This window comes from Lithobates pipiens, unplaced genomic scaffold (genome assembly GCF_037356315.1).
Source record: "Lithobates pipiens isolate NorthernLeopardFrog02 unplaced genomic scaffold, aLitPip1_a1.2 Scaffold_19, whole genome shotgun sequence".
Taxonomy (NCBI): domain Eukaryota; kingdom Metazoa; phylum Chordata; class Amphibia; order Anura; family Ranidae; genus Lithobates; species Lithobates pipiens.
In genome coordinates this window covers 560,317,632-560,338,842 of record NW_027507764.1, presented here as the reverse complement: position 1 = coordinate 560,338,842, position 21,211 = coordinate 560,317,632, and the positions used below count along the sequence as shown (strand labels likewise).

At 45.8% G+C, this 21,211-nt stretch overlaps 2 protein-coding genes across 2 annotated transcripts; both read right to left on the bottom strand.

The window, feature by feature from the left end:
* Window positions 1-723: 723 nt before the first annotated feature.
* LOC143998107 (DNA damage-regulated autophagy modulator protein 1-like) lies at window positions 724-1,617 on the bottom strand. The gene has a single exon (XM_077493852.1). The coding sequence runs from the start codon at window positions 1,615-1,617 to the stop codon at window positions 724-726; it is 894 nt and encodes a 297-aa protein (XP_077349978.1).
* Window positions 1,618-19,639: 18,022 nt separating this feature from the next.
* LOC143998105 (DNA damage-regulated autophagy modulator protein 1-like) lies at window positions 19,640-20,443 on the bottom strand. The gene has a single exon (XM_077493851.1). The coding sequence runs from the start codon at window positions 20,441-20,443 to the stop codon at window positions 19,640-19,642; it is 804 nt and encodes a 267-aa protein (XP_077349977.1).
* Between the last annotated feature and the right edge of the window lie 768 nt (window positions 20,444-21,211).

Genomic DNA, 21,211 nt, shown 5'->3' with positions numbered 1-21,211 from the left:
GGCCCATTCTTCTGGAGGCAGAATGGCATACTCTGCTGGAGCCTGAACGTGGGTGTCCCATTCTGCTGGAGCCTGAATGGCCCACTCTGCTGGAGCCTGAATGGCCCACTCTGCTGGAGCCTGAATGGCCCACTCTGCTGGAGCCTGAATGGCCCACTCTGCTGGAGCCTGAATGGCCTTCTCTGCTGAAGCTTCTCCTTTTCCACTTTTGCAGCGTATTGCTGGCGGTTTTAACCCTTTCTCGGCCGCTAGCGGGGCGCTTTTAAAAATAGCAGCGTTTTACCGCCGGCGCTATAGGCTCGGCGGTGTGAAATGGGTCTATCTCCCCCATCTATCTCCTTGTCCCCTCCTTTATCTCCCAAAACCTGCCCCCTTACATCTCTCTAACCCCATCTCTCTATCTCCTTGTCCCCTCCCATCCTCAACCCCCCCCCCCCACTCTTGTCCTCTCCTCTATCCCCTCCCATCTATCTCTTTGTCCCTTCCTCTATCACCCTAAAAACCCCCATCCCCTTAATCCCTATCTCCCTTCCCTTTCTATTTCCCTGTCCCCTCCTCTATCTCCCTAACCTCTCCTCTACCCCCCTACCCCACTGGTGGCATGATCCGTTATGCAGACGAAGTTCAAGACGGGCGCCAATTAGTGCCAAGCCCTGCTGTCTGGATATAGAGCAGGTTGGGAAACATTTCTTCAGTCTGCCAGGAATGATCATTGTCGTGGTCTTAATGTTGGTCCATGGTGGCCATTTCTTCTTCTCTCTGCCAGGAATGATCACTGTCGTGGTCTGAATGTTGGTCCATGGTGGCCATTTCTTCTTCTCTCTGCCAGGAATGATCACTGTCGTGGTCTGAATGTTGGTCCATGGTGGCCATTTCTTCTTCTGTCTGCCAGGAATGATTGACTCTTATACGGCCTCTTTCAGTAATCTGTATTTTCCAGCATAGGATAACACTGGGCCGCCTTGGTAATCTCCTTGGCAATTGCAGACCATTAAGATCCACACAGTAGGTGAGATTGTTTATCAGGAGGGTGGCGGCTGCGATCCACTCAGAGAGGACATCGATGTCAAACAATATTTCCTGCCATTCAGGGGCCCAGAAATCACGGTTGATAAACAGACAAAAGAGTGCTGCAAAAATAATGGTTATGATGGCGTTAACCATTCTAATGAGGAACATGGGCCGGCTGCTGATATTGAGCTTATACTGCAATTTAGCCAGCCAGATGTTATGGATTGTCGCTCCTACAAAGGACAGGACTGTCCCGATCCTATGTGGCAATGGCCTGGAATTCAGTGGGCTTGCGCCAACCATAAATGTTCCAACGCAGCTGATCCATCCGATCGCTAAGATGGCGTTCCGCGCCCAGGGGTGGCGATTCTCTGATCCTATGGAGAGGTGTTTGTACATATAGTACTTGATGATGGCATCAAGAGCAGCCGCCAATGCTAGAACACCGAAGAAAATGGACTTCTCCGGTTCAAAGCATCCGGTATTGCTGATGTACATTACATAATTATCATGATGATGATATTCAATGGTGAGGATAAATGTTGTTATTAATCCCACACTGACCAAAATGGACCAAATAATTGGTAGAAAAGCCAATCTGTTCATTTTTAAATTCAAATATGATTTGAAGTAAAAATAAAAGTCCTTCAACTCAATACAACGTGGAGCTGATTAAGCTGTGTGCTTTCTCTACTCTCTGCAGCTGTAGAATGAGGCTGGTAGCTGTGTGTGTGCTCTTATATTGGAAGACAAGCTATGATGTCATAGTGACTGCCTAGTCACTATGATGTCATAGTGACTGGGCAGTTATTTTAACTGACAATTTTTCCAAGTCCCCCCTCCCCCCCTTTTCCAACTGCCGCCTACTAACTGCCTTTCTTTTTAACAAGCCTTGCATGTCACTTATTACAGGCTGCAGAGCAAGACCACTTACTGTTATTTCACATATATATTATTATTCTTATTATATCCAAATTTACCACCCTAACTCCTCCCACAGCTTTTACACTACATAGACAGTTATATGCCATATATATATGTTATATACCAAAACATGCGGATTGTTCCCAATTGGTGTGCTATTACTTTGTGGAACGTTTTGACGAATGGTTCGCAAAATATCGTCGTTTTTGGGGAGAAATTTGCCCCATAGGAATGAATTGTGAAATGATGGGAGGTGACAAAAGCTGACCCTCCCATGATCAGCCAAAACATTATGACCACCCCATGAAAAAAAACTAAATTTGAAAAACATAATTTTTAAAAAAAAAATGTGAAAAAAAATAAGAATTTTTGAAAAAAACATTTTTTGGGGAAAAAACATTTGTTTAAAAAATAATTTTTGAAAAGAAAATAATTTTAGAAAAAAATATAATTTTTGAAAAAAAACTGAAAAAAAAAAAAAAAAAAAAATTTTGGGGGGTTTTTTATTGATGTCTACGCCACTTTAGGGAAAGTCACTCCCTTTGTTTTTCATGTTTACCATTTCCACCAAAAGTGAAAGAAAATTCCAGATTTTTGGTTGTCACCAGAACAGGAAATAGAGGGGAAATCTTCCAATGGGGACACTAGTTCTGGTGACACCGGGGGATGATGTCACTTTGAGGGATTTCTCTCACTTCTTTTTTGGCTATGGGAAAGGAAGTGAAGGAAAATCCCCCCGATGGGGACACAGATGGCAAAGAAAACCTGACAGAGGTTATAGCCCTCCTTTACTCTATTGTAAGTGAAAAAAAAAATTTGTCTTTAGTTCTATTTTATCTGGTATGTTGAGGATGGGGGGGACTCAGTCTAAAAGAGGGTGCAGCATATTAAACGTGGGGCTATGGGGGGAGGAGTGTAGTGTCTGCAGACCCGAGCAACTGCCACTGCCAGAGGGGGGGGGGAGGGGTGAGCGCTCAGATAGTCATTTTGAGGGTCATTTTAGCCTTTTCACTGTTGGGCATTTTTTTCCCATTTTTGCACATGTAATAAATGCTGATTTCTGCTCTCCCAGCGTTCCATAGTTGGTGAAATGATGAAGGCCCCACTCACACCTCTGACATACACCTGGATGGCAAACACCCATTTTTCATTTTTACGCCCAACAAGTATAGAGCAGCCCATTGATTTCAGTGCGCTGCCCTATGCGCGGCAAGAGTGGCAAAGTCATTTATGGTGCGTTTCGGTTTGTTTTATTTACCGCGGAATTTGCCGCATTTGTTGTCTTGGAGTCTCACATTTTGGCGTGACATTTACAATAAATGGCACTACAAGCGCGAGGCACATATTTTTGCATGTTCCGGGATTGCGTGGAAACGTGCATTTCTGTGCACATTACTGGAATGTGGAGATGTGACCAGAGACTAACTTATAAGGTGGAAATTTGTCACAGCGGCATGCCGTGTTCCCTCATATTTCCATTTTTTCCCCTTTTGTTCCAATTTTTCAATTTTCCCCAAGTATGGGGCATGAGTGATTGTACATACAGAGCAGGAGATCTATGGACGGGGGAAGGGTGTTCAGTAGATCAATAGAACATATGACTGGAGCCAGGGCCAAGACTGGGGGGGTCACATGACCTGGGCACTATGCTCGGGGGCAGGACGCAGGTGACAGCTGCAGCCTCCCTCTCCTAGCACCTCCCCCACAACACTACATCCAGGGCCGGCACCACTGATAAGCGAGGTAACCGACACCTCAAATCTCATCTCATTGATTGGACTCCAGTTGGCTGACACCTCACTCCAATTAGCTCTTTGAGATCTAACTAGTCTATGGGGTTCACATACTTTTTCCACCTGCACTGTGAATGTTTACATGGTGTGTTCAATCAAAACATGGTAACATTTAATGCTTTGTGTGTTATTAGTTTAAGCAGACTGTGATTGTCTATTGTTGTGACTTAGATGAAGATCAGATCACATTTTATGACCAATTTGTGCCGAAATCCATATCATTCCAAAAGGGTTCACATTAGAGCTGAAACTAACGATTAATTTGTCTGTCGACTAACCTATCGATTATTTCTTCGATTAGTCAACGACTATCCGATTATTTTTATTTTTTAATGAATCTAGTGTTTTTTTTTGATTAGCTAATTAATCCTTTGGATAACCTTGAGAGTATTGTATTGCAGAGTATTGTATTGCGGGCAGTGTATTGGCGGGCAGTGTATTGTACTGCATTGGCTTGCAGAGTATTGTATTGGCTGGCCGAGTATGGTATTGCAGAGTTTTGCATTGGCTGGCAGAGTATAGTATTGCAGAGTATAGTATTGCATTGGCTGGCAGAGTATAGTATTGCAGAGTATAGTATTGCATTGGCTGGCAGAGTATAGTATTGCAGAGTATTGCATTGGCTGGCAGAGTATAGTATTGCAGAGTATAGTATTGCAGAGTATTGCATTGGCGGGCAGAGTATTGGCGGGCAGAGTATTGCATTGGCTGGCAGAGTATTGCATTGGCTGGCAGAGCATTGGCGGGCAGAGTATTGGCGGGCAGAGTATTGCATTGGCGGGCAGAGTATTGCATTGGCGGGCAGAGTATTGGCAGGGTATGGAGGGATGGCTGCATCCATCCGACCTCTCCCCTCCACTGCACAGATCAGTACAGAGAGGGGAGAGAGAAACGGTTTGTTTACAAGTGATCGCTCCATCAGAGCGATCACATTGTAAACGCCTGGGTTTAGAAAGATGGCCGCCGCTTAGGAGCTAGGCCGAAGCCGCAGCCTCTCCTAAGGCCGAGACCGTGGAGCGCTCTGCGGATCGCGGCATGTGCGCACGGATCGGTGACGATCCGTTGCGCCCCTAGGGACGGCGGCACGGAGGGGGAGAAGAGAGGGGGACGGCGGCACGGAGGGGATCGGTAGATGCTAAGCACTGCCCCCACTGTGACGCATCGACGCCCTGCACGCACGTCAACGTATTTTCTTAGTCGATTACGTCGAGGCGTCGTGGCAGCTCTAGTTCACATACTTTTTGTTGCAACTGTATATGCAAAGTGCTATGTAAATTGGTGGCACTATATAAGTACCATATATAATAATAATGTTCTAGTGAGCCCCCCCACCCTACAGTTAAAACATGCTGAGGGAACACAGTTAACCCTTTTATTGTCGCCCCCCATCCAGTGTTTAACCCCTTCCCTGCCAGTGACATTTACACAGTAATCAGTGCGTTTTTATAGTACTAATTGCTGTATAAATGCCAATGGTCCCAAAATAGTGTCAAAAGTTTCCGATCTGTCTGCTGCAATGTCACAGTCATGATAAAAATCACAGATCGCCGCCATTACTAATAATAATTTTTTTTATAAAAATGCCATAAATCTATCCCCTATTTTGTAGACGTGATAACTTTTGCGCAAACCAATCAATATACACTTATTGCGTTTTTTTTTTTTTACCAAAGAAGAGCGCTGATGATGAGGCTGCACTGATAGGTTGCACTTATGGGCACTGATTGGTGGCACTGCTAGGCGGCACTAATGGGCACTGCTAGGTATATAGTTAGTCAGGTTGAAAAAAAGACACAAGCCCATCAAGTTCAACCATAAAAATAGATAAATAAATAATATCATACAATCCCATATACACAATCCTATAGCCACAGTTGATACAGCAGGGGAAAAAATTCCTTCCTGATCCCCCCGAGAGGCAATCGGATTTTCCCCGGATCAACTTTCCCTATAAATGTCAGTACCCAGTTATATTATGTACATTTAGGAAATAATCCAGGCCTTTTTTAAAGCAATCTACTGAACTGGCCAGAACCACCTCTGCAGGGAGTCTATTCCACATTTTCACAGCTCTTACTGTGAAGAAACCTTTCAATATTAGGAGATGAAATCTCTTTTCCTCTAGGCATAAAGAGCGACCCCTTGTCCTCTGTGTTGACCGTAAAAGTGAATAACTCAACACCAAGTTCACTATATGGACCCCTTATATATGTGTACATGTTGATCATATCCCCCAATCTTCTCTTCTTAACCACTTCAATACAGGGCACTTTCACCCCCTTCCTTCCCAGCCCAATTTTCAGCTTTCAGCGCTCTAGCGCTTTCAGTGACAATTGCGCGGTCATGCTACACTGTACCCAAATGAAATTGTTATCATTTTGTTCGCACAAATAGAGCTTTATTTTGGTGTTATTTATTCACGACTCCGTTTTTTTTTTTTTTGCGATATAAGCGCAAAAAAAGCGGAAATTTGGGAAAAAAACAATATTTTCTTTTTTCTATTTGAAAAGAAATCCAATAAAATCAAATTTTGTCATAAATTTAAGCCAAAATGTATTCTGCTACATGTTTTTGGTAAAAAAAAATCCGTTAAGTGTATAATAATTGGTTTGTGTGATCACGGACATATGTACGCAAATGATCATGTACATATGTGTGCAGGTGATCACGTACATATGTGTGCAGATAATCATTGGGACATGTGATTTTAGTGGGACATATGTGGGGGACATGTTTTTATTATTAGGGACATGTGTTTTTATTATTTGGGGACATGTATGTTTTGGGGACATGTGTGTTTTGGGGACATATGTGGGGACTGTGTTTTCACTGTGTGGTGTGTTGTGTGTTTACACTACACTGATGATCAGTGAGTAAAAAGCTGTGAAAAGCAGCCCATACTCACTGATCATCAGCCGGCTGCAGCGTTCTGCTCTCCTCTTCTCAGCGGTGACTTCCGTGTGAGGAGAGGAGAGCCGATTGCCTAGCAACCGGCTGTTTGTTTACATCACATGACGGCCGTGATTGGACAGGGCCGTCATGTGATCAGGAGGGCCAATCACAGAGCCCTCCTGCCGATCTGAGATGTGCCGTGTCCGGGTGACACGAGCACATCGGGATCGCGCCGCTGCGCGGGCGCGCGCGTGCGCGATCCCCCTGCTCCTGAAGGACGTTCCTGAACGTCCTATCAGGAGCAGGCGGCTCCCACCCGGCCGTATATATACATTGGCCGGGTGGGAAGTGGTTAAGAGAGAATAAATTCAATTCCTCTAATCTTTCCTCATAGCCGAGTTCCTCTATGCCTCTTATCAGTTTGGTGGCACTGATGGACACTGACAGGTGACACTGATGAGGAGGCACTGATGGGCACTGGTAGGCAACACTGATGGGCACTGATTGGCAACACTGGTGGGCACTAATCGGCAACACTAGTGGACACTGATAGGCAGCACTTGTGGGCACTGTTGGAACTGCACTGATTATCAGGACATTGAACTGATGAATGATAAATAGAGAAGGAAAAGATTAGTGGCGAGTAAAGTCAGAACAGCTTGAGGAGACATTCCAGTAAACAGATTAGGAACATTGGATTCTTCTCCTCAGTATTTTTGTGCTGTCTGAGATGAGACTTGAGATGAAGCAGCAACATGCTGATGTACTCATCCCTGCACTTTCCTCACCTATAAAGATGCTAATTTAAAGCCCAACACCAATACACCCTGACATTATCCCTTGCAGTGGGGCCATGCTTGCACTGGAAGGGTTAGTTGCTTGTTTAGATCTAAGGGACATAGGGAAAAGAAGATTTACTTACCTGATTCTCTGCTCTGCTAGACAAGTCCCCACGCCTCTTGCCCCTGTACTCCAATATTCTAAGGCAGTGGTCTCAAAACTGCATCCCGGAGGTCAAATGTGGCCCTTTGCTTGCTGTTATCTGGCTCTTGGGGCACTATTTAATCCACTGATTCCATCAAAGGGCTATAATTCCTCCCAGTGACACCAACGATGGGGCATATTTTCTCCCAATGACACCTACAATAGAGCACAATTTCTCCCAATGACACCAACAATGGGACAGGGACACAATTCCTCCAATTCCTCCCATTGACAAGAAACAATAGGGCCCAATGACGGAACACAATTCCTCTAAATGGCACCAATGATGGGGCATCATTTCTCCTGATGACACCAACAATAGGTCCTAATGACACTAATGATGGGACAGTGATACAATTCTTCCCAATGACTCCAGCAATGGGGCCCAATGACAGAACGCAATTTATCCCAATGGCACCAACAATGGGGCCTAATGACACCAATGATGGGACACAAGTCTTCCTTCTGACATAAAAAATGGGGCATTGTTTTTTCCCTACCGACGTTGGGGCTTTTTCAACTCCCAATTGCCACAATTCAGCCCCCCGAAAGTCTGAAGAACAGTAAACTGGCCGTTTGCTTAGAAAGTTTGGAGACCCCTGGTCTAAGGTCCTGTCGCCTTGGACATAATGGCACGGATGGACAATCCACTATTGGAGCATGGAGGAGTGCAATATCCAGGGAGAGTAGAGGATCAGGAAACTAAAAGCGTGTCTTATCTCCCCTAGACCAAATGAATAGCTGACCCTTGAAGTGCAGCCTCCCTGCAAGAGACAATTTTAATGTTTCCTGGAGTTGGGCTTTAATTTAACCAGTTGACCTCTGGAAGATTTACCCACCTTCGTGACAATGCAATTTTTTGCAAGTATTTTTTTCCACAAATAGAACTTTCTTTTGGTGGCATTTGATCACCTCTGCGTTTTTTATATATATATATTTTTTTACTTTCAGCTATAAAATATATCTAAGTAAATGTATTAATACTAGTAATGGCGGCGAGCAGCGACTTATGGCGGGACTGCGATATAATCTGACACTAACACTTTTGATACTTGTTGTGAACCAGTGACAATATTACGGTGATCAGTGCTAAAAATATGCACTGTCACTGTACTAATGGCACTGGCTCAGAAGAGAGCATCTAGGGTGCTCAAAGGGTTAAATGTATGCCTAATCAGTGTTTTATGTACTGTATAAGGTGCTTTTACTAAGGGAAGAGATGGATTTTATCCCCTGGGTGCCGGCAGACATATAGTACATATACTGCATATTGGCGCCCCCTGCAGGCGAAAGTGCAAAATCATGTGTATATATATATATATGTATGATTCTGCACAGGAGAGCTGCCCTGTAGCAGTAAATCTGGTATGGTGTGTCCAGTAACTGGTTGCACTGCACTGACCTCCTTTTGCCATTTTGCGTATTGCCATACAGGGGATTATGGGGAGCTTATATTAAGACAGATATAGGCGCTTATGCTAGTTGTATGTAGATGTAGAGCCCTGGTGTTTAGTCAGGGAGCTCCTCACCAAATTCCTTGTCAGGAGTAGCTACTGTAGTTAATTGCTAGGGATCCATTGTTTTCTCTCTAAATTTGGTTGTATTTTTCTCTTCTACCACTAGGTGGCCGGGCAATTGGTGGTACTAGATATAAGAAGGACAAATCAATGTCAGGTTTTGGGTATATGGGGTATCTCAGGCAATGGGCAGGGGTTTTCTTTAATCCCTTGACCTGCTGGGAGAGCCTATATATTCGGGTGGAGTCAGGTGATTCACGTTCTGTGTCACTCGGACCGCCGTCGAGGTGGTCATATGTAGTCTGCCCTGGGCTTCTAGGCCGGAGATTGGGCCTATCCTGGGGAGTGAGGCTGACAGACTGTGTGAGGGCAACACAGGGTTGGGATTGTGGCTGGCAATCCAACCAGAATTGATGGTTCTGCTGGCCGGAGAACCTGTTGTGGTCGAACGTAGAAGGGAAACTGTTGCCACTAAGGAACCAACCACCTTTGCCAGGGACCACAGTGAGTAACTGAAGCAAGTACCGAAGCAGTATTCTCACCAAATGGGCACAGTGGAGAATCTGGAGACTTAAAGCGGGAGTCCGCCGGGACCCCGCGTTTTTTTTTTTTTTTTTAAGTCAGCAGCTACAAATACTGCAGCTGCTGACTTTTAAAATAATGTTTGCTTTTGCAGCAGCTGGCTCCAACAAAATTGCCGCTGGCACCACCGCTAGATTGTTCCCCTTGTGTTCAGTGGAGAGGGGAGGAGGCTCGATCCATGCAGCCAACCCCGGCTTCTCTTTTCACAATTCTGAAGCCGGGATTAGCTGCATGGTTCGGCCCCTCTCCTCTCCACTAAACACATGGCACTGCTCGTGGAGTTTGCTCTGCTCTTGTCCCTCTCGGTGTAAAGCCCAGGCCAGCAGCGATGTAACTGTAATGTACAGGGGGGGTTACTATGTACAGGGGGATAACTATGCATGGGGGTTACTATGTACAATGGGGGTAACTATGCTCAGAGGGGTAACTATGTATGGGGTGTAACTATGTACAGGGGGGTAACTAGGGGGAGAAGGGTAACATGGTAACTATGTACAGGAGGAGGGGGTAACTATGTACAGGGGGTAACTATGGCTCTGCCTGGGACACTGATGTAAGGACTAAGGCTGGGGGGAACTGATGTAAGGAAGGACTCTGCTGGGGGCACCTGATGTAAGGACGGACTCTGCGGGGAGCACCTGATGCAAGGGAGGACTCCGCTGGGGGCACCCGATGTAAGGACGGACTCTGCTGGGGACACCTGATGCAAGGACGGACTCTGCTGGTGGCAGGCGACGTGGAAGGTGACACATTCAGGAGTCCCACTGATTCTGCGTTATGGTGAGTTGGATGATTTAATTTTATATTACAATGCAATAATAGAAATATTTCAAGGATGGACTCTGCTGGGGGCAGCTGATGCAAGGACAGACTCTGCTAGGGGCACCCGATGTAAGGACGGACTCTGCTGGGGACACCTGATGCAAGGACGGACTCTGCTGGTGGCAGGCGACGTGGAAGGTGACACATTCAGGAGTCCCACTGATTCTGCGTTATGGTGAGTTGGATGATTTAATTTTATATTACAATGCAATAATAGAAATATTTCAAGGATGGACTCTGCTGGGGGCAGCTGATGCAAGGACAGACTCTGCTAGGGGCACCTGATGCAAGGACGGACTCTGCTGGGGACACCTGATGCAAGGGCTGACTCTGCTGGGGACACCTGATGTAAGAAGGGACCCCGATAGGGGCACCTGATGCAAGGACGGACTCTGCTGGGGGAACCTGATGCAAGGACGGACACTGCTGTAGACACCTTGCTGGTGGCAGTTGACACACTTAAGGGTCCCACTGGCTCTGCATTATGGTGAGTTGATTGATTACATTTCATATAACAATGTAATAATAGAAATAATGCGCTTCAATCATCCTGACACCATGGTGTTTGGAGTATCTTTATCTGCTGATTGTTAAACTCTGGAATACACACATTTCTATTGTTGTGTAGGATCTGGGGCTGCTGTCCCTCCATCCCTCTCCCTCTCCCCCCCCTTCCCTCTCCATCCCTCATTCATCTCAGACTCTAACCACACCCTCTTTGAGCCACCCCCACTATTTCACTTAAATCACACCCATTCTTGGTGTAACGCATGCCGTGCGGCACATTTTTATTTTGTTTCCATGCCACGCCTACAAACGCATGTCCTGCCCCTAATTATAATGCGATCCTGCCTACAGCCAAAAAAGTGTCCCTAAATTTTTTTACAATGTTGGCAACTATGGGAGAGTTGACCCAAAGGTGCCAACCAAGGCGAAAGCCAAGAGAAATTATCTCTTGGCCGAAGAGTGTTCAACCATCTCAGATTCTGACATTTCGTCTGATAACTAGCAATGTGCAGGAAGATGAGACACCTGCTACTACTACTGCGAGTGTGCGGATTATGCTGTTAGCCAATGCAGCTCCGCCGATCAGCATTGCCAGGTCCTTTGAGGAGGATCCAGGGAATCAATGGGTTCCCGCAGCTCGGCCTATTGCACTCCTACCAAGCTCCAGAGCGGATCACAAGCTGGAGGTGGTTGCTGGATATCCAGTTCAGCATGCCCCAGATGCTCGGGTTCTATCTGGGTGCAGAGACCCTAAAACCCTGCCTCGGCTGTTCAATATCCAATGCATAATAATTAAGAAAGTAGCAGAAAATTACGGGCATGGGCGTAGCGTAAGGGGTTGCAGGGGTCACAATCGCAACCCCGCCCCTAGGTCCAGGGGGCCCCAGCAGCCTCCCTGTCATATTATCATATTCTCCACAAAGTCTACCTCTGATCTGCCCTAGGGCCCCATAGCCACGCTCCAGTACTGGGCTTCTACTTTGCCTTCTACAGTCCGCACCCCTCCAATCTCATTGGCTGGAGAGAAGCTGTGAGACATTCCCTGAATGGAGAGGAGCACGAGGTGAGAACAGCCCAGGATGGGGACGTGTCTGTGCTGTGGAATGGTAACCTGGAATGGAGGAGGAGAGTGCCGTCCTATAGCCATGATGGGACCGATGTCACTAGTGAGGTAAGACACCACTCAGTGACTTCTGGTCACCAGCTGGGATTCCCTGTGCCCCCCCCCCCCCACTCGGGGATGTCCGCTTACCCCAATTCCCTGACAACTGGGGAAAAGACACACCTCCGGGAGGTGACCTTCCCCCAACACCTGCCAACACTGACAGAGAAACCTTCAGAAATTGCTAAAACAAATCCCTTAACACCTCATCAGGGGGCCTCTGAAGGGCTACAGGCTCCAGACTTTGTCACATGGCTTTGCCCTCCCAGATCTAAGTTGAACCCCCCCAAAGCCCCCTGACCACCCCCTCTGCCATGGATACTATGCCCGGCTGCTGAGCTCCTTTCCCATTACAGCACTCTATATGGCTCCTCCTCCGCAGGGCTGAAATCACATTCCTTTACAACACAGCCAGTTAGCCATGATCTGCATAGGGTGTATCTGCCTACTGCAACCACACTGCCGTTCCGACCAGAGAATTTAACAGGTCAGAAGGACAACATAAAAGTCAGAAACATCCTCTGAAGACTGAGAGACTGTGTGTAATGGAATGTGATTCCAGCCCTGTGTATTATGGGGGGGGGGGAGGAGCTGTATACAGTGCTGGGATGGGAAAGGAGCTCTGCCAAGTGACATGCCAGTGGTCCCTGTCCTCTGATTCTCCAGCGGTGATCCCTGTCCTCTGATGTAAAGAGGAACTCTGGGAACTCAAAACTCTTAAGCCACTTTGAGTATCTTGGCTTGTGGTGGATGTATCTGCATGCACAGTGGAAGTGGTGCGTAGTAATGAGGGGGGTCCAGGTCAACTTTTGCATCGGGGGCCCACGAGCTTCAAACTACGCCTCTGTGTGGTGCGACTGCTGTTTACATAAGTATGCAGGACCTACATGCGTGATTACATTTGTGATTGAGCATGGGTGTATGGGGCGCTTACATTCTTTGTTTTACATTGTACTTTTTGGCTGTAGCATATGCTCTTTTTTGAGAAATCTGGGGACAATTGTGCCCATATCTCTCCTCTGGCCTGCAAAGCATGTGATCAAAGCAAGATCAGTTTGATCAGATGCTGTACAAGCCAGTAATGGCTTCTAATCAAACCAAAAGTAATGTAACAGAAGAGGGGAAGGAACTCTTTCATGATGATTGCGATTAGAGCGGTTATATCGGTTACCGGGCTCCCCGATGGGACAGGAGAGCCCAGTAAAGGTGGAGGGAGGGGAGGTCCCCATTCCTCCATCTGTAAAAGTGATCCAGAGGCTGTAGAGCCACTTGGATCATTTTTTCCAAATAGGGATACACTCACAGAAAAAGAATAATACCAAGACCGTTGTAGCTGCATTGATCCTGATCCTGCTGAACTTGAATCCATGTATAACTGGCTTTAGTTTGCCTCTGTAGATACCCTGTGCTGTTATTCAAGACATAACAGACCCCTGTGCACAGGTGACATCCCACACTGTGTATTTTCGACCCAGGGATGACATCTAGCACGCGTGTCACCGGCCCACAGATCAGGTGGCACACTGGATATGGCAGTGGTACACACATGAAAGGAGGATGGAAACAGTCCATTATAAAACATTTTTATAAGATATGCTCTTTTCAGATGGGCGTTCCAATCAGGTCCACCTATCAATTTTTACGGCTGACTTAATCGGAAGGTCCATTCATCCCTATGGACAAGCAGCTGTACACAGACTTGTGTCCATTTGCACCCGCCTACCTCTGGGTTCGATCAGGCCCTTAAAAAAAGGGAGAGGACTCAGTCTTCAGTGTAAGGTGAAGCGGTTCCTGCTGAACTGGCTGAGATTCAAACCATGTATGGGCAGGCTGATTGCACCCAAGCTGATTGATCGATGCACTTGGGTACAACTAGCCTGTTGGATTTTTCATGAGATCATTGCCAGAGGTTATAGCCACTAGCAATATTCACTGTGGCTCTCCCCGCGAGGAGAACACAATAGCTTCACGGGATGGATTCCCCCTGGGGGAATTCACTAGACATGTGCATTCGTTTTCGTCCGAATGCATTTTCGTCCGAATTTCAGCTATTTTCGTTTTCGTTTTGACAAACGATAACGAAAGCACAAAATCCGAAAAACGAAAGATCCGACATAAATAAATGCTTTATTTTCGTTTTCATTGTTACAACAGTTCGATATAGAATAGGAGATTCGACATGACTTTGACAACAATCTGTCTATAGAACCTGTGGTCGAATGTGCCTAACCTTACCTCTATTAGTCCAAGATTATATAGAGAAAATATTCGACAGAGAAAAAAGATTTGACAGAGAGAAAAGATTCTGCAAGTTACTGTCCTAAAAAGTGTTTGGGGACCCGGGTCCTGCCCCAGGGGACATGTATCAATGCAAAAAAAAGTTTTAAAAACGGCCGTTTTTTCGGGAGCAGTGATTTTAATAATGATTAAAGTGAAACAATAAAAGTGTAATATTCCTTTAAATTTCGTAGGGGGGGGTTGTCTATACTATGCCTGTGAAGGGGCGCATGTTTCCCGTGCTTAGAATTGTCCCTGCACAAAGTGTCATTTATGCAGGAAAAAAAGTCCTTTAAAATCACTCGCAGCTATTATGAATTGTCGGCTCCGTAATACAGAGAACACTCATTGAAAGTCATTGATAAAAAAAAAAAAAAAAAAATTAAAAAAAAAGCGTGGGGGTCCCCCAAATTCAATTACCAGGCCCTTCAGGTCTGGTATGGATATTAAGGGGAACCCTGCCTCAAATTTAAGAAAAAATTTGACGTGGGGTTCCCCCTAAATATCCATAACCAGACCCTTCAGGTCTGGTATGGATATTAAGGGGAACCCCGCGTCAAATTTAAAAAAAAATTGACGTGGGGTTCCCCCTAAAAATCCATACCAGACCCTTTATCCGAGCACGCAACCTGGCAGGCCGCAGGAAAAGAGGGGGGGGACGAGAGAGCGGCCCCCCCTCCCTCCTGAACCGTACCAGGCCACATGCCCTCAACATTGGGAGGATGCTTTGGGGGTCCGTGACCCCTCAAAGCACCTTGTCCCCATGTTGATGAGGACAAGGGCCTCATCCCCACAACCCTGGCCGGTGGTTGTGGACGTCTGCGGGCGGGGGGCTTATCAGAATCTGGAAGCCCCCATTAACAAGGGGACCCCCAGATCCCGGCCCCCCCCCTGTTTGAAATGGTAAGGGGGTACAAAAGTACCCCTACCATTTCACAAAGAACGTGTAAAAAATGGTTAAATAAAACAAACACACTTTTGAAAAATTCCTTTATTAAAAATAAAAAAAAGATTCCAGCGGCGGTAATCCACTCTTGCTATCCAGCGACGGACGATCATCTCTCCAGCGATGTCTCATGTCATCCAGCGCAGCGAATCCTCCGTCCTTCTTCTGTCTCCGTGGAGGAGACACTGCAAGGATTCCGGCGGCTGACGTTTCTTATATACGGAGGGCGGGGCCACCCGTCACCTGACCCCGCCCCCCTCTGACGCAAGGGGAAACCCGGGGTTCCCTGTGACATAGGGGTGACCCGCACCCCTCTGATGTAACACAGGCAGGTTTCCGTTACATCAGAGGGGGGCGGGGTCACCCATACGTCACGGGGAACCCCGGGTTTCCCCTTGCGTCAGAGGGGGGCGGGGTCAGGTGACGGGTGGCCCCGCCCTCCGTATATAAGAAACGTCAGCCACCGGAATGCCTGCAGTGTCTCCGTGGAGGAGACAGAAGAAGGATGGATCGCTGCGCTGGATGACATGAGACATCGCTGGAGAGATGATCGTCCGTCGCTGGATAGCAAGAGTGGATTACCGCCGCTGGAATCTTTTTATTTTTTTATTTTTAATAAAGGAATTTTTCAAAAGTGTGTTTGTTTTTTTTAACCATTTTTACACTTTCTTTGTGAAATGGTAGGGGTACTTTTGTACCCCCCTTACCATTTCAAACAGGGGGGGGCGGGATCTGGGGGTCCCCTTGTTAAAGGGGGCTTCCAGATTCTGATAAGCCCCCCGCCCGCAGACCTCCACAACCACCGGCCAGGGTTGTGGGGATGAGGCCCTTGTCCTCATCAACATGGGGACAAGGTGCTTTGAGGGGTCACGGACCCCCAAAGCATCCTCCCAATGTTGAGGGCATGTGGCCTTATACGGTTCAGGAGGGGGGCCGCTCTCTCGTCCCTCCCCTTTTCCTGCGGCCTCCCAGGTTGCGTGCTCGGATAAAGGGTCTGGTATGGATTTTTAGGGGGAACCCCACGTCAATTTTTTTTTAAATTTGAGGCAGGGTTCCCCTTAATATCCATACCAGACCTGAAGGGCCTGGTAATTGAATTTGGGGGACCCCCACGCTTTTTTATTTATTTATTTATTTATTTTTTTATCAATGACTTTCAATGAGTGTTCTCTGTATTACGGAGCCGACAATTCATAATAGCTGCGAGTGATTTTAAAGGACTTTTTTTCCTGCATAAATGACACTGTGTGCAGGGACAGTTCTAAGCACGGGAAACATGCGCCCCTTCACAGGCACACTATAGACAACCCCCCCTACGAAATTTAAAGGAATATTACACTTTTATTGTTTCACTTTAATCATTATTAAAATAACTGCTCCCGAAAAAATGGCCGTTTTTAAAACTTTTTTTTGCATTGATACATGTCCCCTGGGGCAGGACCCGGGTCCCCAAACACTTTTTAGGACAGTAACTTGCAAATTAGCCTTTAAAATTAGCACTTTAGATTTTGAACGTTGGAGTCCCGAAGACTTTAATAGGGTTCTAAAGTATGCTATATAGTTAGCTCCGTCGAATCTTTATACATTCGACAGACACCATAAGCCTTCCAAGACAGATTCGACCGTAATTCATGTGGATTTTCGGACGAATGCAATTTTTGAACGAAAAACGAAATAAATAAAAACGAATTTCGGGAGTAACTAAATAAATTAAGCTTTCGGACGAAAACGAAATTCCAAAACGAAATATTTTACTCTGCACATGTCTAGAATTCACCTATTTTCTTTCCTGCAACCACAGGTTGAAACTCTAACCATCTATGGCTGGCTTAACAGTCATTGGAGTTGCACCTGCTCTGACTAGATGCTACAAGGTTGGAACCAGACCTGCGTTCCGGTGCATTGTGTTTACAACAAATAAAAATAAAAAATCTTACACACACTATTTATGTTGATTTATTTTATTAAATGTTTTGCACAATATAACAATAAAATATGTACATAATTTCTTCTGCCATGATGCACCACAATGTATGGTAGTGCGTTAATCTGCATTATGTTGTGTTGCACTGCATGTGTGATGGAAGTGCGTTGGGTCAATGTGTTGGGGTACCATTGACGATGGATGGCACTGCAACACATAAATATACATAATTGATGAGGATGAGGATACCAACCCCTAACATTTAGTATATTTTTTACTAACAATAGGCGCCTCAACGAATCTTTACTGATACTTGTAATGTGTATTAACATAGGTTGCAGTAATGCACATTTACCACAACACAAAGGTGTGATTTGGCGCTTAAGCATGGCAGTTCACAGAACAATCCAAAACACAAAATTCCCCAGAATACTTACCAGCTAGCCAGCATAATATAAAGAAAAAAGTCTAAACTGTTTCCACAATTTACATTGGATGCAAATATATGTGAAGCCGCACTGCCACGTCAAGGCCCCTCTGCAAAGTGCGGTCCCTAACACTAACGTTTCCAAATGGAGAAATATATAGCAAGAAATAAACTGAGTGTCTAAACTAGTTCAAAAATGTGAAAACAGAGGTTTTTGTTATATATTTGCATTCATAAGTGAAGCTACATAGCGCTCCCAGGGATCCCATTGGATCTTCCTTATGGCTTGTGCTTGGTCACCGTGAGATCCCATATGATTGGGATTTCTCTGTTCCTCTAATGTAATGTTTCCAGGATATATATATGCCTGTTACCCCTCTAAGCCCTTGTACACACGGTCGGAGAATCCGTCGGAATGTGTCCTATCGGATCGTGTTATCGGATAATGCGACTGTGTGTGGTCTGCATCGGACTGATTCCGTCGGAATATCCGTCGGACCCAATTTTTCAACATGTTGGAAATATTTCCCGACCAACTGGTTCGATCGGACATACTCGGATCATGTGTAGAGAATTTTGATCGGACCAAGTGCCACGCATGCTCAGATCAAATTCCTACATCAAAGCTATTGGCTACTAGCCTGAATGTAGTCCCATCGTAATGAAACCATCATCACCTTCTGAAAGATCGGATTTTTCACCAACTTTATCCGACCGTGTGTATGCAACAGTTTCGGACAAGATCCGACGGGCAAAATCCGAAGGATTTGGTTGTGGAAATCTCCGACCGTGTGTACCGGGGCTCAGTCTTAGGTGTTCGTAGTGATACTGGTGTTAGTTTTAGAAAGTCTCTAGCACTCAAAAATATTATTCCCACTTATTGTGAAAACATTTCATATTATTCCAGCCACTGTTTTATTGCTGGTTTGGTACCAGATGATAAAAAAAAAAAAAAACTGGCCTCCAACCTCCCCTTAGCCAGTCCAACACACGCCTAAAAAGTATCAGCCTTCAACCTCCCACAGATCACTGTGGCACGCCTTCTGGACCCGATCGCCCCACCCTTCTGGAGGCTGAACGGCCCACTCCTCTGGGGCATGAACGTTCCACCCTTCTGGGGCATGAACGTTCCACCCTTCTGGAGCCTGAATGGCCCATCCTTCTGGAGCCTGAACGGCCCACTCTTCTGGAGCCAGAACGGCCCACTCTTCTGGATCCAAAATGGTCCACTTTTCTGGAGCCTGAAAGGCCAATTCTTCTGGAGGCAGAATGGCATACTCTGCTGGAGCCTGAACGTGGGTGTCCCATTCTGCTGGAGCCTGAATGGCCCACTCTAAATGGCCCACTCTGCTGGAGCCTAAATGGCCTTCTCTGCTGGAGCTTCTCCTTGTCCACTATTGCAGAGTATTGCGGGCGGTTTTAACCCTTTCTCGGCCGCTAGCGGGGCGCTTTTAAAAATAGCAGCGTTTTACCGCCGACGCTATAGGCTCGGCGGTGTGAAAGGGGTCTATCTCCCCCCATCTATCTCCTTGTCCCCTCCTTAATCTCCCCAAACCCGCCCCCTTTCATCTCTCTAACCCCATCTATCTCCTTGTCCCCTCCCATCCTCTATCCCCCCCCCCCACCCTTGTCCTCTCCTCTATCCCTCCCATCTATCTCTTTGTCCCTTCCTCTATCACCCTAAAAACCCCCATCCCCTTAATCCCTATCTCCCTCCCTCTCTATTTCCCTGTCCCCTCCTCTATCTCCTTAACCTCCCCTCTACCCACCTGCCCCACTGGTGGCATGATCCGTTATGCAGACGAAGTTCAAGACGGGCGCCAATTAGTGCCAAGCCCTGCTGTCCGGATATAGAGCAGGTTGGGAACAATTTATTCTGTCTGCCAGGAATGATCACTGTCGTGGTCTGAATGTTGGTCCATGGTGGCCATTTCTTCTTCTGTCTGCCAGGAATAATTGACTCTTATGTAGCCTCTTTCAGTAATCTCTATTTTCCAGCATAGGATAACACTGGGCCGCCTTGGTAATCTCCTTGGCAATTGCAGACCATTAAGATCCACACAGTAGGTGAGATTGTTTATCAGGAGGGTGGCGGCTGCGATCCACTCAGAGAGGACATCGATGTCAAACAATATTTCCTGCCATTCAGGGGCCCAGAAATCACGGTTGATAAACAGACAAAACAGTGCGGCAAAAATAATGGTTATGATGGCGTTAACCATTCTAATGAGGAACATGGGCCGGCTGCTGATATTGAGCTTATACTGCAATTTAGCCAGCCAGATGTTGTGTATTGTCGCTCCTACAAAGGACAGGACTGTCCCGATCCTATGTGGCAATGGCCTGGAATTCAGTGGGCTTGCGCCAACCATAAATGTTCCAACGCAGCTGATCCATCCGATCGCTAAGATGGCGTTCCGCGCCCAGGGGTGGCGATTCTCTGATCCTATGCAGAGGTGTTTGTACATATAGTACTTGATGATGGCATCAAGAGCAGCCGCCAATGCTAGAACACCAAAGAAAATGGACTTCTCCGGTTCAAAGCATCCGGTATTGCTGATGTACATTACATAATTATCATGATGATGATATTCAATGGTGAGGATAAATGTTGTTATTAATCCCACACTGACCAAAATGGACCAAATAATTGGTAGAAAAGCCAATCTGTTCATTTTTAAATTCAAATATGATTTGAAGTGAAAATAAAAGTCCTTCAACTCAATACAACGTGGAGCTGATTAATCTGTGTGCTTTCTCTACTCTCTGCAGCTGTAGAATGAGGCTGGTAGCTGTGTGTGTGCTCTTATATTGGAAGACAAGCTATGATGTCATAGTGACTGGGCAGTTATTTTAACTGACAATTTTTCCAAGTCCCCCCTCCCCCCCCCTTTTCCAACTGCCGCCTACTAACTGCCTTTCTTTTTAACAAGCCTTGCATGTCACTTATTACAGGCTGCATAGCAAGACCACTTACTGTTATTTCACATATATATTATTATTCTTATTATAGCCAAATTTACCACCCTAACTCCTCCCACAGCTTTTACACTACATAGACAGTTATATGCCATATATATATGTTATATACCAAAACATGCGGATTGCTCCCAATTGGTGTGCTATTACTTTGTGAAACGTTTTGACGAATGGTTCGCGAAATATCATAGTTTTTGGGGAGAAATTTGCCCCATAGGTATGAATTGTGAAATGATGGGAGGTGACAAAAGCTGACTCTCCCATGATCAGCCAAAACATTATGACCACCCCATGAAAAAAAACTAAATTTAAAAACAATAATTTTTGTAAAAAAAAATAATAATAATTTTTTTTTTTTTTTTTAAATGTGAAAAAAAAAAAAAATTTTTGAAAAAAAAATTTTGGGGGGAAAAAACATTTTTTTTAAAAATAATTTTTGAAAAGAAAATAATTTTTGAAAAAAA